Source organism: Camponotus vicinus, unplaced genomic scaffold (assembly GCF_025532165.1).
Source record: "Camponotus vicinus isolate PSW18456_S1 unplaced genomic scaffold, iyCamVici1.0 SCAF_7, whole genome shotgun sequence".
NCBI lineage: Eukaryota > Metazoa > Arthropoda > Insecta > Hymenoptera > Formicidae > Camponotus > Camponotus vicinus.
This window is the reverse complement of record NW_028141979.1, coordinates 15,460,298-15,477,152: the sequence shown is the minus strand read 5'-3', so window position 1 is coordinate 15,477,152 and position 16,855 is coordinate 15,460,298. Positions and strand designations below refer to the sequence as shown.

Here is a 16,855-nt window from a genome sequence, read left to right as displayed (position 1 = left end):
CGCCTCATGTCGATTCGAAATTCGACGACGAACTGTATAAATATGTCCTCGGTTGTCATGACGTAAACATGACTCAACCAAGGACATGCGCAGTTGACTCAACGATAACAAACATACCGACGTGTGAACGAACGCCTCATATTTTCGATAAATTATCGATTATCGTCGCAAATGTATGATGCAAGCCCTCTGTATCACTCTGCAAGTTCAAGCTATTTTTTTGGCGCTTGATAAACAGCATTTCAGAGAAAGGCTTGTCTAAAAGCCTTTTGCCCAACGAGGGCTCCCTGTCCAAAATCTCAGATTCTTCCTAATTAAAATCATGACTGAATTCTAGTTTGTGATTAGTTATAACCGAAGGTTGTGACGTATTTCGTCGGATGTGATTTCGGTGTTCAGAAATTCGTTTTTTTAACTGTCTGCTAGTTTGGCCGACATATGACGCATCGCAATCATTGCACGAGACTTTACACTACATTGTTACACGAATCTTTTAAATGGTGAATCCTTGCCAACCCCGCAAGTGAATAGTGATCGGACATTGCTCAGAAGTTTAGTGCAAGACTAATCAGTTCGGCTAAATATACGAATTGTTACTAATCGTGTGATCCCTCGTTCTCACGTGCTCTCTCATTCGCTCTTGTTCTCGCGCGTTCTCACTCGCTCTTATAGTGCGCTCTCACTCGCACCCGTTATACATTGTATTCTTCCGCATTCGCCGAACAAGCTCTCGCCGTTAATTCGTCATTAACGCGTTCTTATTGTAGTGCTATCGCATCTATCGTTAGCATACTCGCTCGTGTCGTCGAGCTGCTCTTGTCGTAAGCGCTATCACTCGTTCGTGTCGTTAGCGTTCTTGTTCGTTTAATTGTACACGCCTGGCGATCAACTGAGACTCCTTCCCGCGGCAACATTTATACAATTTGTCTAATCGGCATTGTGAGGCATCAACTTGCCGAGAAACTGTGTACAAAGTTGTGAATTCTTTGTGAACATTGACTATTGTGTTTGACACTATTACCAAAAAATAAATGACTTTGTGATTGATCACGCGTCTTATTCGTTTTCCGTCCAATCCACTGTATCCTTATCGGGATAGTTCCAGCCACGGGAACTTTCTCGCATAATCCCGCACAGTAATAATAATTTTAGATGGAGATATCGATGCTTTTCATTTTTTTAAATGGAACCATTCCATTTTTTATATAAATTGATTCCTCACAGTATTCCACGTAAAAAGTTATAAAGGCAGATAATCAAAAATTGAATAATTTACGAGATATTTTATAGTTTATATAAAATTACCAAGTCAAATATGCTTTTAAAGGATAGACTCTTCCGTGCAAGTAGTTAGCACTAAGCCGGTTCTAACGCAGGGATCTCAGGGGAGGTGAGGGGCGAGGGGATCTCAGCGGTGCGGGGGAATGACGTCACGCAGGATGGAGGAGGATGACGTCACGCGGGTTCTAACTCAGGTCCTATCAGGGATGACGTCACGCGGGACGGAGGGAATTTCGGAGGCGCGGGGACTGCGGGGCGGGGGACGCACGTATAAACAAAAATGGCGGTATTCCTATGAAGAAGATTTTGGGTCTCTCTCTATTCCTCCCTCTCTCGCTCTCTCTCTTTATCCCTTTATATTTCTATCCCTCTCTCTCTCTCCCTCTCTATCCCTCTATCCCTCTATCTATCTCTTTATCCCTTTTATCTCTCTTTCTCTCTGTATTATCGCAAGTATACAATATTAGTCATAAACTTATATTTTGAGATATTTCGGGGTCCGACGTTTTCGAGCAATCTGTGAATCATAGCGAGATAACAACACATTTTTGAGATATTATACAATATTACCAGTTAACAAACAATATAAATAGAAGTATTCTTTGAAGGATTGGGTGGATGGAAATGCGTGCGAAGAAATTACGTCATGATTTTGTTACAATTAAAAAAATATATATAATTTATTTAAATGTGTGTGTTTAATAAAAAGTATACAATATAAAAAATAATAATAATAATATATAAAATAGACCGTCGGGCTATGTTGGGGAAGCCGTTTCTGAAAACAGAAGAAAACATACGCATTTCATTAGTTTAAATTATTTTAATAATTTATTTTAAAATACTTTTGATATATAATAAATTAAGATATTTACAATGTTATCCATCATCTATTTTAATTTGTGCAAATAGGGCACATGTCGCAGGCCAATATTTGATTCAAAGATTTGTTACATTCTTTGCAAGACATATTTTCCAAATGTTCATAATATGTGCATCTACGTTCCCGAACAAAACCAGCTTCTAAGAACAGGAATGATAATCTATAGAAGCACTCGGTACAATATTTGGACTCATCTTTCACATAGTAGTAAGATATACAACATCTATATCTTCGTGTGATCCAATGCCATTATTTCAGTCAAGTCTAAATTTCGATGTTTAGTGTGTATTAGTTCATCACTACTATCACTCTCATAATCACTGTCTGCTATGGGTTCTATTTCTATTTCCTCTGATTCATAGAGATTATCATCTTCCATCTCTCTCCTCTCTCTCTCCTCTCTCTCTCTCTCCATCCTCTCCGCCACAACTGGATCCATCCAATCGTAATCATCATCCGTATCGTCGTCGATGATAATTATGTTTTCTTCAGCCATTGCACAAAACCACCGAAACACAGAAGAGCAACGAAAGAAATGATACTCTAGTGCAGCAGACTACCGAAACACAGAAGAGCAACGAAAGAAATGATACTCTAGTGCAGCAGACCACCGAAACACAGAAGAGCAACGAAAGAAATGATAGTCTAGTGCAGCAGAGTCCTCTTCATTATATTTTTTTAACATACACAATATAAATAGAAGTATTCTTTGAAGAATTGGGCGGATGGAAGTACGTAGATAACAACACATTTTTGAAATATTTCGGGGTCCGACGTTTTCGAGCAATCTGTGAATCATAGCGAGATAACAACACATTTTCAACCCTAGGTTCAGTTACAAAAGAATTTTTCTTTTGTGCCTCCAACAATCTCTGAATATCCCTCTCTCTTTCTCTCTTTATCCCTTTTATCTCTCTCTGTCATCTCTGTATTATCGCAAGTATACAATATTACCAGTTAACAAACAATATAAATAGAAATATTCTTTGAAGGATTGGGTGGATGGAAATGCGTGCGAAGAAATTACGTCATGATTTTGACTTAAAACTCTTTATTTATGTTTTATATATTTTTCTTACGTACTATGGACTAAAAACTAAAGCTGCCAGTTCGCAATCGACGAGTTGATGCTTGTTGAAAGCAGCACTCGCGCGTATTTCTTTCGGATTTATTACAGTGGACGCGATATTGGAGAATTGCGTAAACTTGACATCAACTGTTTAGATAATTTTATCCAATCGATCAAAAGTTACATCTATGCAGTGATCGAGATCGAACATACGATGTAACGTCGATTCGACCATCATCAAGCATATGTTTGAAGATTCGAGACTTATGAGTTTGACGTCGTTAATCGTACGAACTCTCACTGTTAGCGGTCCAACGCTTATGAAATTGAAGTCATCTTTAGAGTCGTTCCGAAGGAAATTTTGAATATTACGACGTTGCTCGTAGAGTCCCTTCCACGTTTCGAGAGATAATATTAGTTCCTTTCCTCGATGATCTCCTATGGCAATCTCCACGTAACTCGGTGGACCCACGTTGATACCAATTTCGAGGAATTTGAATCCCGTAGCTGTCAATGCGTATCGTCTACCTAGTATACGAACCGCACGACGTTCCAACGAAATGCTACAGAAAAATTAAAATTAAATAATAGTAATACAATTTGTAAAAATATAAAAATAGAAAGAAGTTAAACGAAAAACTTACTCGTCACGTTTGTTCTCAAACGATGGAGTTTTATCATGATTTGATACGTTATTCACGCTTCTTCCGACGCCGCTGCCGCTGCCACTTCTTTCGACGTAGTACATTTCTCTGGGAGTTATGGAAAGTGAACCACGAGAGCGGTGTTAATGCGACACTGATCATATAAGAAATAACCGAGTATACGTGACGCTCATCTTCCAAAAGTATAATGTGATGGGGGGGGGATCAATGCTTCTAACGTTTTGAGTTTTAAGAGAAGGGGAGATAACGCTCAGACAAAAAATTCTTAGAAACGCATGGAAAGGTTTAGGGAGGGGAAATAAGAGATAAAACATATTAATGTTTACATATTTTATTTTCTTGCAATTCTTTCTGGCGTTGCGACCACCAGTTAAATATTTTAAATACATTTTGTAATGCACAATTCTTAACATGTTTTCCACATCGCATACTATTGGTAATATCTAATTTATTTAGAGAATCAATATCTTCATAGTCAGCATCCAAAGTTTCAATAATATAGCCGTTTCCCACATCGCCTAGTATATCGGTCAACCATTTTCGCTTTTCAAGTCCTTTAACGTACACGACAGACGATTCTTCTTCTTCTTCTTCGTGTATCGTACCAACGATAGCTGTTGTAATTACACGCTGAGCCAAGCCATACGGAACGTTCCCGTCTTCCCATTGTAATCCGTGATGATTTCTAATCACCCATGAGACTTGACATCGCTCAGATTTTGTTAGCACGCTCCACGGTACAGGACTTGCGAAAAAATAATGCGAGAGAACATATCCCTTCCTCAGAACCGCAGCTTCCTTCACGATAAAATTTCTCCCGACAATAAATCCTTGCAGATCCACAAACGTTGGTATAGACATGACGAGATCTCTCTCTCTCTTTCTCTCTTCGATACATCAGTCGAGAGGAATGGCAAACTCTAAAATCATCTCGCAGCACTTTGATTTATATCCTCCTCCTCCTCCTCCCCTCTCTTGTGTCGATGTTATCGCTTAGGTGATTTTGCGTACAACGTTGGTCAACGGATTGTACTGGATCACACGATCGTGTATGATGAGACAGTACGCAGTGGTATTCGCCGGCACGTTCTCCTTACATTCGAATTCCAATCTCACATCCACCGTTGCGCTCTTGACCGATTCGTTTTGTCGAGAACAATCGATAATCACGAACGGACCGAGTTGTTGAAACGTATAGACGGAGAGACTCGGCTCGAGATACTCGTATCCGTAATAGTTCTTGCAGAAGCGCGCGTACGTGTCGTACAGAATGGACCATCTGCTTTTATCGAAATCCAGGTTCATATCGTCGTACGGATAACATTCCGAGTTCAGATAGAGTTTCACATGGATCAATTTGCAGTCGTCGAATTGAGATACATTCTTAGACAAGGCATTCTTCCGGCCTGTTTGCAGGGCGAAGACAACGTAGCGTGGTTTCTCCAGCTGAGTCGCGGTCTTAATGGCCCACGAATGCTTCGTTGTAAGCTGCAATAGCGGATACTCGTACAGATCCCACGAGCGAAAACCCATGCTGAGATATCGTCCGCTTTCCAGAGCACGCAGCATCGACAGTTTTTCGATCTCGCTCAACAGCACGTGAGGCATTCGCCATTGTATCTTGAATATGGTCATCACAGGCTCCAGCGTTGAACTTCCAACCAGACAATTATTATCGTTGCGCGATCGTATTAAGATCAATTCGTGACGAGCGTTAATCACCACTCGTTTATAATCCTCGCAAAATCCCAATAACATGTGGAGCGGTACGCAAAAATTGAAATGTCCATGCGAATAGGTCGGCGGCTCCCAGCCGGCGTTTTTCATAATCACAATTCTATCGGATGATACCGTTACATAGTTTTTGAGCGTAGTAGTTATTCCTACGTTTCTATTGCGATCAATCTCAACGCCATCGAGTTCGTATCGAATCTCATCGAACATGAATGCGACGCAATTATGTCCCAGTATCACATCACTTTCTCCTTCAACTGTTGCTGTTTTTTTCCCCGTTAGTTGTCCCTCGATGTATAGGAAACTCCCGTACGGCAGCGTATACAGATCCTGTTGTTGTATGGGTATTCTTTTCTCGTCACTGTGTCCAAACGTTGTATTGGCGAACGGGTTATACGTGTGAGTCTCGATCTTGACGATACGATTGTCAAAGATCGGTTCATCACCGATGTTGAGAATGTCGGTCATCGTTCAGCTGTTTCGCACCGCAAATCCCAAAGATTGTAAAAACGCAACGTTCGATGCGCTGAGTTTCTTTTTCTTGGATGATTTGATATTAGCAAACGTCGACGTTGTTGTTGTTGTTGTTGTTGTTGGTGGTGGTGTTGCTGGTCTCGTAAAGATTGCGTTATCTCTCACGTCTTTCGATCCGTTCAATACGAGCATCTCATACGTCGCATACGTACATGCAATCTTACGGTGATCTCTTCTCCTCGAAAATCGAGCAATCGTCCGTTCTGGTCGACAACGCGTAACGTTAAATCCGTAATGCTCCGCGCGATGATCGACAGGTAAATGATCTGTGCAGGCGTTTCCGATATCTTATATCCCGGTGGTACCCTCGGTGAAAATTCATGTATCGTATGAACGAGTATGCCGTTGTTGTACGCACCCGCGGTCACGTTACACTCTATACGGATAATATTCACGTTGAGAATGTTAATCGGCATGTTTGATTCGTACCATTTTCGCGGCTCGAGAATACGATTCGAGAATCCTAGCAGCGATCCAATGTTGACGGGTTTGGTAAAGTTTATTCTGTAGGCACATTTGATCTCGCTCCTCACTGTATTGTAATTAGCGCGGAGCACTATCGGATATTCATCATCATCTTTATAGTCATCGCCGTCAATGTGTTTCTCATCGCGATGTTTCCGTGAAATTGCATGTTTCAAAAATTCATGTATATTTTGCAACTCATACGATCCCTCGGGAATCGTAATTTCTTTGTCGTCTTTGCCAAAGTAAAATTTATTATTCGAGGAATTCACATTCGGTATCGTGTGATAAGTCTCAAAATCCGTTAGACCGAGCTCGTATTCGCCGTCGCTCAAATCTACGGTGGGAAAGAAGTTTGCCGTGAGAACGCTACTCTTCCCAGTCAACGTGAATGTCATAGACATGTCGACGAAACTGTTTAACGAATACTGAGTTAAATAGCGCAATATCTGTCTTTAAATTCACATGCATCGACCGTTCGAAGAAACTGCAAGCACAATTGTCCGCAGATGCTCTGATCGTAAGTTTGAACAGGTGTGTAATTGTACTGTATCTTCGTTACGTTTCGTCCGAGATATCGCACCAATTCATTCGGCGGTCGAAGATTGCCGAAACTGTCGAAATATATAGCGCGATTCCCCCTCTTTGCATACGCTACCCAATGAGTACCTGGTCCTTCGACGCTATCCAAATTTACGATGCCGCTCTCGTTTCGATATATACCACCGATCGGTAAAGAGTCGCGCATGAAAACACCTCTAAAATATGGAATGTGCATACGTTTTGCCAGTTGTAGCAATTGTACGTTGGTAGTTGCGCCCTGCGGCATTTTTAGCGTCTCTTTGACGTTTTTTTTTTCTCCTTGTTGAGGCTCCTCGTCCGTATTTGTAAGGAGCGAGATATAATTCGTGACCTTCCATGGCGCGATTGTGACGTAGCATCTCTTGCAACTGACGTTGCGCGGCTTTTCCGTCGTTCACCACTTTCGCTACACCAGCCGCTCCACCGATCAGGGATCCGAGCGCACCCAACATTGGTAGAATCGGCAATACACCGCCGCATTTCGCTACCGGAAGTATCCGTTTCTTCACCGTTTTTTTCTTCGTCTTCGTCTTCAGACCCATACCGAGCTTCGTCTTGGCTTTCATCGCTGCCCAGACAGTTGTGGCGGCGGCTCTCTCACCGAGAGTCGAATCTTTCGCAACGATGCGATTCCGCGCTTTCTCAGCGAGTATCCTATCCGCCGCGTCTCTCGGTGAGATCGTTGCTCCGAGAGTATGCTATATCGTGTTCGCGACACGCCGCGTCCAATGGGTTGACACCTCGATCGCCTCTGACTAATCGCTTTTGCAACCGCGTGCCTGATCCGCAAAACTGATAGCCGGGAATATGGAATTCGATCGGAAGTGCGTTTATCGCGTGATTTAATAGGCCTCTACCTATTTTCGTTGACATTCGCCGCAATTCTTTATCAACGGCGCCGGACCGTCGATGTGCGTTTCCTGACACGGCTGATTGTAGTGTTCGTAATAGCGACGATACGTCTGAACCTCCGGATCCGCTTTTATGTGTTCCGGAAGTTTGTCCCACACGTAGTGGACGTAATCACCGCACGTTCTCAATAGAACTGCTTTCGACACAAATTGTAGCTGTTCGACGCTCAAATCGCGAATATCGGAAGGATTTGTTAGCAGGATGAACATTTTTTCTCTACTGAGCGACTCGTGATTTCGCGCACCTATAAATAGGCAGGCGTTCGATCCAATCAGCAGTGTTGAAAAAATGAGATTCGTACGACAACCTTTGACGATATGCGTGACAAATTGCGACGACAGATTACGATCAATGGAGGACAACGCGGAGATGCGCAGGCATGGTACGATGCTACCGACTACTATACGCGCGATCGTTTGCGGCCCCTCGAATTGTGGTAAAACCAACGTTCTGATAAGTCTACTGGAAAGTCCGCATGGTGTATGTTTCGAGAACGTGTACGTGTACTCGAAGTCGCTGCAACAGCCGAAATATCGATATGTGGAGAATTTGTTGACGCCGATTGACGAAATCGGTTATTTTACGTTCTCCAATAACAGTGACGTCATTCCACCGAGCGAGGCACGTCCAAACTCGATTTTCGTCTTCGATGACGTGGCGTGCGACAAGCAAAATACGATAAGAGAGTACTTCTCAATGGGTCGTCACTCGAACGTCGACTGCTTCTATCTCTGTCAGACGTACGCGAGAATACCAAAACATCTTATGCGCGACAACGCGAACCTGCTGATCTTGTTTAAACAGGACGGTACCAACTTGAAACACGTGTACAACGATCACGTGAATACCGACATGTCGTACGGGGATTTCAGTGAATTATGTTGTACTTGTTGGCAACAAAAGTATGGATTCCTAGTGATAGATAAGGACAGCTCATTTACGAACGGGCGATACAGAAAAGGATTTAACGTGTTCGCGATACCGCAAAACGATTAGTCGCTGCCGACACACTCTGTCGACATGGCTGAAAACGATAATATTCGCGAGCGTGAAAAGATTGCGAGGGAGATTGAGAAAACGAGCGAATCGATCCGCAAGAAACATCGCGCTTTGAAGACCGGTAAGATCGACGACGATATCGCGGTCAAGACCCATTTTAGGCCTATTATCGAGCCACTACAAAAAATCGTCGACAACTCTAGCTTAATCGCGGTGAAAAACGAGCCGGAGAGTAATGCTGACGCTATAATTAAAACGTTACCCATCAAGCGGTACAAGGAGGAAGAGAAAGAGGAGGAGGAGGAGGATACGACATCGAAAAAGAGACAACGATTGAAGGCGAATCGTTTATCGACACCGCATACATCGGATGAACCGCTGATAACCTCCACACCGTCCGCGACAACGAGAATCGTACAATCCACAATACCCGAATCACTCGCAATCGAAAATGTTTTCGAAACCACGGGCAACCCGCTCGAATCATCATCTGTTCGAAACATGTTACAAACGTTGGAAGGTCAAAAAATGTTACGAGAGCACTTCGGGCCACTGGCACAAAAGTATATGGGCGCTCTCCTTAGTGGCGATAAAAAAAACCAGATCGATCACGTGTACGGTGTCTATTTCGACGAGAATGAAATGTGGCTCGGTAACAAACGATTCGACATCGGCGCAGATGACTCTATAATCATAGACAAAGTGAGGTACATTGGTACACCTGGATTATACGAGTTGATCTTCAAGAGAATTCCCGATGATGACATATACACTGAGGACGATATGCAAAAATATAAGAGCATATTAATGGCGACGAGTGCGCATAAACGTCAATATGATGCGCAAGGTCAATTAAAGAGCAACAGGGGATACAAGTATAAACACATAATTGCACCGTTGATGTCGATCCAATCGAAAAAGAAAAAATGCGGTACGGGAGTATTCATGCCTCGCGCGATGACGCTAACCGACAATAAGATCGATTACGTGCACTGGTACGATCCCAACGAGCTAGTGGATCGTCTACGATTGCTCGACGCTTCGCGCCGAGCTGGCCACAACGCTCACGACAACGAGATGTGTCGATCCTGTCGATCATCGATGAACTTCGCGAAGTTGGTCTTATTATAAATTAAACGGTGTCTCGACAAAACTGATCATTCGATCGACGTCACTCGCATCGAGGAAAAAAATGCCCATCAACAAATTTGGATTATTCGAACGGAGAAATGAAGCAATTAGAACAAGCGATCATTGGGGTAAATCGGTGACAAGTTACTTGCGTCAAAACACTCTGTGTCGCATCGCTACGTACTATGACGTGAGGTCGCGCAAGATTCGCCGTGTAGCGCATCCTGAGGCTGATACCGATGCAGTCAACAAACTGTACGTGGAACAATGTGTTAAAACGTTGAAGAATCAGCAGAAAGAATCAGACGAGAAGCTGACTGCGTTCGAGAGGGACGTGCGAGCTTTGCAGACTGCGATAAACGAGCTTCGGCGTGCGATTAACACTAATTCAGAAACGGCTATCAACCTGTAATGAGCGGCTGTAGTGAACGGTTTAGGAGCGGCTATTGTACAATTATTAAACATCTGCAAAGCTTTATCGAACGGGTTGGGAACGGCTATCGAACAGCTATAAACGGCTATCGATCGGCTATCGAACGGTTATCGAACAGCTACGAACAGCTACGAACGGCTATCGAACGGCTATCGAACAGCTATGAACGGCTATCGAATGGCTATCGAACAGCCATGAACGGCTATCGAACGGGCCAAGAACGTCTAGCAACGAATGATAAAACGCACGGTGATACTCGAGGCACACATCGTTTGATCGACGAATCGAAACAACGATGGATCGGCGATCGGGAATAACCGAGGAAGCGAAGAAACAACATAGTTTAGAGAAACGGCAGTTGGTGAACGAATTGCACGCGCCGGCGAGAAAAAATTTTCCCCGAAGACACGTCATAGTGCGGGGATACGATGACCTGTGGCAAGCTGACATTGTCGAGATGCGTCCGTCCTCTCGTTTCAACAGAGGTTACCACTACATACTCACAGTCATAGATGCGTTGAGCAAGCACGCGTGGGCCATACCACTCAAGAGTAAAGGTGGAAGCGAGACAGCTGACGCTATCGCCGAGATAATTCGAGATAGCAAAAGATGTCCGAAAAACTTACAGACTGATATGGGGAAGGAATTTTATAACGCTGACGTGCAACGGCTCATGCGGAAACATGACATCAATCACTATTCTACATATTCGGTATTGAAGGCATCGATCGTTGAGCGATTCAATCGCACGCTGAAAAACGACATGTGGAAGATGTTTACGCTGAACGGATCTTACAAGTGGATCAGCGCGTTGCCGCGACTCGTATCGGATTACAACGCGCGCAAGCATCGAACGATCGGTATGCGACCCGTCGACGTTACTCCCGCGATCGCTGAAAGACTCTTGGCTACTGTGTACAACCATGTAAATATCGCGGGTCCGGCGAAATTCAAAGTAGTTGACTCGGTACGCGTTAGCAAGTACAAGACAGTTTTCGAGAAAGGTTACACGCCAAATTGGACAACCGAAGTGTTTAAAATTGCAAAAGTACAACATACTAATTCCGTAAGCTATCTACTGGAGGATTATCGCAAAAAATCTATCGCTGGAGCGTTCTACGAGTACGAGTTGCATCGAATTATCCGGACGTGTATCTCGTGGAGAAAATACTGCGTAGGAGGGGTAACGAGGTTTACGTGAAATGGTTGGGATTTGACAATTCGCACAATTCTTGGATACATAAGGACAATGTGATTTAATTCATACAAATTGTATTTATTTTTAAATTTAAGAAAAAAATATACATGAAATATATAAAAATACAAAAATCTTTATTAATACATCCTTTCCAATAATCGTATATAATACAATATATGAAATACATATACATATGTGTGAGATACATATACAAAAATAATATTTCTTTATAGTATAATATCTTACATTATATCACATACTATATTACATTACATTATATATTATATTATAAGGGTATCCTATAATGTCCCCATGGTAATGTATCGGACGAATCAGGTACGATATACCGCTTGTCATCGTACGGACTCAGAGCAATTTTCGTCTCGCGGACGGTATACACTTTGTGCAATTTCGATCTTATGCAAGATTGCTGTCGTGTCATTTCTATTTCGTCATTCAGACACCGCGTGTAATCGTCGAATGTTATCGTTCTCGCAACAACGTTACTTTTGACACCTTTAACCTTCTTCGTATCCTTTTTCCCGTCCACTCTCATCGCATACATTTTTGCTCTAAGCCCGACGAATTCGGTCATTATCGCGCCATTATTTTCATCTTTCATTAAACCCGGTACTTTTTTATTCACGAGCGGTATACCGTACGCGTTATCAATTGGATAATCGCTCGTCGATCGAAACTAGCGATATCATGTTTCATATTTTCATAGACATCTTCGCACTCAATGTGGTATATAAGACTGTCTGTGTCGGTGTACATTACCCGGCACTTATCACGATATAGCGGTGACATGTACTCATGATGAAATTCGTACAAGCACGTTTTAGAAATGTCGAGTATGCACATGCCGACATAGATTAGTTTATAAAATTTCACTTCAAGTTTGCGTAATTCTATGGCAACCAAATTTTCCGAAAAGACGCTTCTACTATGAAAATTTGGTTTCGCTATCATTGCTTCTGCTCCGTATCGTCCGTCCCACTTTGTTAATAATTTTACATCGACATGATTACGCACATTTTCCATCGTCTTACCAAATACCGCGTTATTCATCAGTTTATATAAATTTTTTTCAAAATCATTTTTCGCGAGTGTTCTAAACTGTGTATTTAATTCGATATAACTGCGAAGCCACGGAGATTGTGTAAATTGTAATACGCGATGTATTTTTGTAACGCGAAGGTCGTGTCGCGTACATTGCTGTAGGTTACGGTAGTGTATCACGTAACGCTTCTTATCGTATAGCGTTGCGAGGAGTTTGTCTTGCCGCTTGCCGGGCGGCTTGTCGCGTGTCGGGCAAAACGGTAGGTCAATGTGCGTATCGTGAAGATGTTGCGGGTACTCGAGATCGACTTCGAGGATATAACCCGTAGGCGAATCTAACGCGATCGATGCTACGTCAAAATTCGACACGTCGTCGACCCATCGAAAATCGGCATAGGGCAACGGTTGACACATTGCCCATCCGTACAAATTATTTACATCGAAATACATCAAGTACGACGATGGTTTCGATGGATCGTACGATTGTTGCATGTACTTGTTATTAGCGCGTGCGTATCTGTTGGAACACTGACTCAGACCACCGCGTATACCGCGTTCGATAAACATGACCATGTCGATGTCGGTAAGCAATTCGAACGTAATCTTTGTGTGCTTTAACATGGCATCCCACGTGTATCCGGGAAGAGTATAATAATACGCGGGGTCGAGTCCGTAACTTTTGATGCAACTATCGCGAAAGTTTTCAAAAATATCGGCTAATAACAAGACGTCGATTTTCAGGTACAAATCGCTATACTCGCCTAGCGTTCGAATGGAGAATCTCGTCCAGATGTTCTCGGCGTGCGCGTAATCGCTCTCGGATATAGTTTCACCGGTCAAAGAACTGTAAAACGATTCGCGCGGTGGTAAACACGTATCTTGCAACCTGTCCACAGAGTCGACGTATTCGTACGGAAAGACGCCTTTCCGTGTTAATAAACTGAAATTTTCTGCAGATAAATTTTGAAATTCTGATTTTAAAATTTTGAGTTTGTCTTTGTCTAGATAAGATGCCAATTTGTCGAAACTTGCCGTAAGAAATTTGTACGAATCGATAAAACTTAATTTTGTATATTTTTTCCAATTGTCTTGTGCAACTTTAACAGTTTTTGTAAACGATATATATTTTTCCTTGGTTATCGGAAGTAATTCGATTTCCCCTTCGAACGCCGTGGCTATATCCTCGATAATGAAATGCGCGTCGTAACCTGATAAATTATGAAAGACTATCGGAATATATAATGATTCTTTGTAATTTAGATTGCAATTTGAGTGCGCGGGACCTCTATATCGCCCGGTCAAATGACAATGATCGCGTACGCGTGTATCGTCTTCTTGCGTAAACGGTTTTTCGCATATGTGACAATGCGTTGCGCTGTGAAATTTTTCCCACTCGTCCGATGTTAAATTTACCATGGAGACATTTGTAGTCATTAAAATAGTTTTTACACGTAACGCTAAATTTTTAAGTTCTTCGGCGAACCACGCGATACAATCAATACTGCGGCGAGAATGGTACGCGGATAACGAGTCGTCGAACGAACAATGCATATAATACGCTATACTAAATACCTTATGATACTGATAATTTTTTTCTTCGTCAGTCTTTGTCAACGCACATTCCAAATCGGCATAGATCACAAATGGAAGCCGCTCTTTCCTCGTGTAGTTGTTGAACTCGAGCCACTTGTCCTTATCGCTCGGCAATCGGATAGCGCAGTCGTTTATTTTTCCGCAGTCTACTGTATGTGACTGCAACTTGTCCTCCGATCCGAAATAGTGCAAGCATCTGTAAAAGAATATTTAAATTAAAGATTTATGCAATGCATTATATTTTATAATTACATAAATTATTTAAATTATACGTACCGATCACAGATATATTTCTTGTGATCCTTTTTACTCAATTGTGAACTGACAAGTCGCGATAAGTTCTTGATCCATGCGAAATGTCCGACGCTGTTACCGTCTTCCACATACAACAGGTTGACGTGTTTATCCCGTTTCTGCTCCGAAAGACGTATCGGGACAATGCTGTTTTCTTTCTCGATGCTGTACACGTTGATGGAGATATTGTTTATATGTTCAAACTTTTTTAGTTGGTTCAACGTCATCGAAAACTCAATATTTTGTACATTTAACACCGTCGTATAGTGGGGATATGAAGATTCCCGATTCGTGTCTCTTTCTGCGGGGTATAGAGCGGCCACCACTGCCCACGCGAAACACGCATTGTCTCTGGATTGTACATTAATTACAGCTCTCTTCATCATAATTTCTCGCGGCAATTTAATATAACATCCCGCGCGCATAGGATTATATTTATTTATATTTACAGTTAAATTCTGTATTCGCGACAATGCCCAGCCACTATCGCGTTCCTGAAATTCTTCTAGCAATGCTAGGGTGGGCTCGATAACGCTGCGCTCATACCACTCGTGTAAATCAGACGTGCGAAAGAGTTCACAGTTTCTCGTATTGATACTTTTATTCGCACGCTTATCACCCGACACAAATTCACCGTTGAATATAGTGTTCAATTTTACACTGTTGTATCTTCTTATAACGTCTTGCACTTGCTCGAGCACGATGTCTTTGGCGTCCTCGAGAAATTGACGAGGTTCGATATGGTTTGCATTAATCACAGCACCGGTTAGAATATGGTTATCGAACGCGGTATCAATCTCGCGCCACACAAGTTCATTTTGATGCGCGCTACATCCGGCACCCGCGTTATTGTCGCCACTGTAATTACCACCACTGGGCATAAACTGTCTCTGCAATCGAGTCTTTGCACCTTCGAGTCGCGCGATTCGAGCAATCAGCGATTGTCGATTCCCGATCGATAATCGCGGTCGTTTGATCCGACTTTGCTCTTCCAGCGACTCAATGTACTCGTTGCATCGTTGTAGCCATGCAAAATATTCGCCCAAGGTGGCAATTTGGCGGGACCGCTCCACCAGGTCGCGTTCAGTCTGCTCGACGTTTTCCATTTCTTCACAGAGTGCAAATTGGGCACATATTGCACGGAAATCTTATATACAACGGCTCGTTACAACTTGAACGGAATCGGCCATCCATCGCATCAAGTGTCTCAATTTTATGCTTTCGAACAGCATACATCATTTGGCTATCCACGCCTTGCAATGCAATCATACACGAAGGACATACAGCTAAAGCACCACCCGTGGAATAATAAAAGTATATGATACAAAATTTTGTACTACGTGCGTTTAAAGCATTAATTTCCGCAACAGACACTATTTTCTCTCTTAATTCCGTGGAGTTCTCACTGCAGTCACTAATGCAATCACTGTCAGATGACAACGCGTGATCTTCGTCTTCCATTTTTATATTATCACACAACACTGACAGAACACTACTTTCTGACAGAACACTACACTTTTTGACTATACTTTTGCTATACCGACGTGTCGATGCGCTTTCAAATCACGTACTATGATCTGATGCGCTTCGATCCTTCTTATATTCAATCAACAAACTTTCAGAGATTGTTGGAGGCACAAAAGAAAAAATTTTTTTGTAACTGAACCTAGGGTTGAAAATGTGTTGTTATCTCGCTATGATTCACAGATTGCTCGAAAACGTCGGACCCCGAAATATCTCAAGAATGTGTTGTTATCTCGCTATGATTCACAGATTGCTCGAAAACGTCGGACCCCGAAATATCTCAAAAATGTGTTGTTATCTACGTATTTCCATCCGCCCAATCCTTCAAAGAATACTTCTATTTATATTGTGTATGTTAAAAAAATATAATGAAGAGGACTCTGTTGCACTAGAGTATCATTTCTTTCGTTGCTCTTCTGTGTTTCGGTGGTCTGCTGCACTAGAGTATCATTTCTTTCGTTGCTCTTCTGTGTTTCGGTAGTCTTGTGCAATGGCT

The 16,855-nt window shown here is 42.4% G+C and overlaps 3 protein-coding genes across 13 annotated transcripts in view; 2 read left to right on the top strand and 1 right to left on the bottom strand.

Annotated features, from left to right (window-relative positions):
• LOC145974574 (dynein axonemal heavy chain 6-like) overlaps window positions 1–16,855 on the top strand; it is a 424,968-nt gene that overhangs the window by 11,196 nt on the left and 396,917 nt on the right. The gene's annotated exons all lie outside the window — the stretch shown is intronic.
• LOC145974992 (uncharacterized) lies at window positions 137–4,001 on the bottom strand. Its single transcript, XM_083105120.1, has 3 exons — window positions 3,878–4,001; window positions 3,418–3,796; window positions 137–310 (listed from the first exon to the last, which is right to left on the bottom strand). The coding sequence occupies exons 1-3, from the start codon at window positions 3,979–3,981 to the stop codon at window positions 137–139; spliced, it is 657 nt and encodes a 218-aa protein (XP_082961246.1). The 5' UTR covers window positions 3,982–4,001.
• On the top strand, window positions 9,130–10,280 carry LOC145974838 (uncharacterized). Its single transcript, XM_083104876.1, has one exon. It carries the CDS (start codon window positions 9,146–9,148, stop codon window positions 10,253–10,255), a length of 1,110 nt encoding a protein of 369 aa, XP_082961002.1. The 5' UTR covers window positions 9,130–9,145; the 3' UTR covers window positions 10,256–10,280.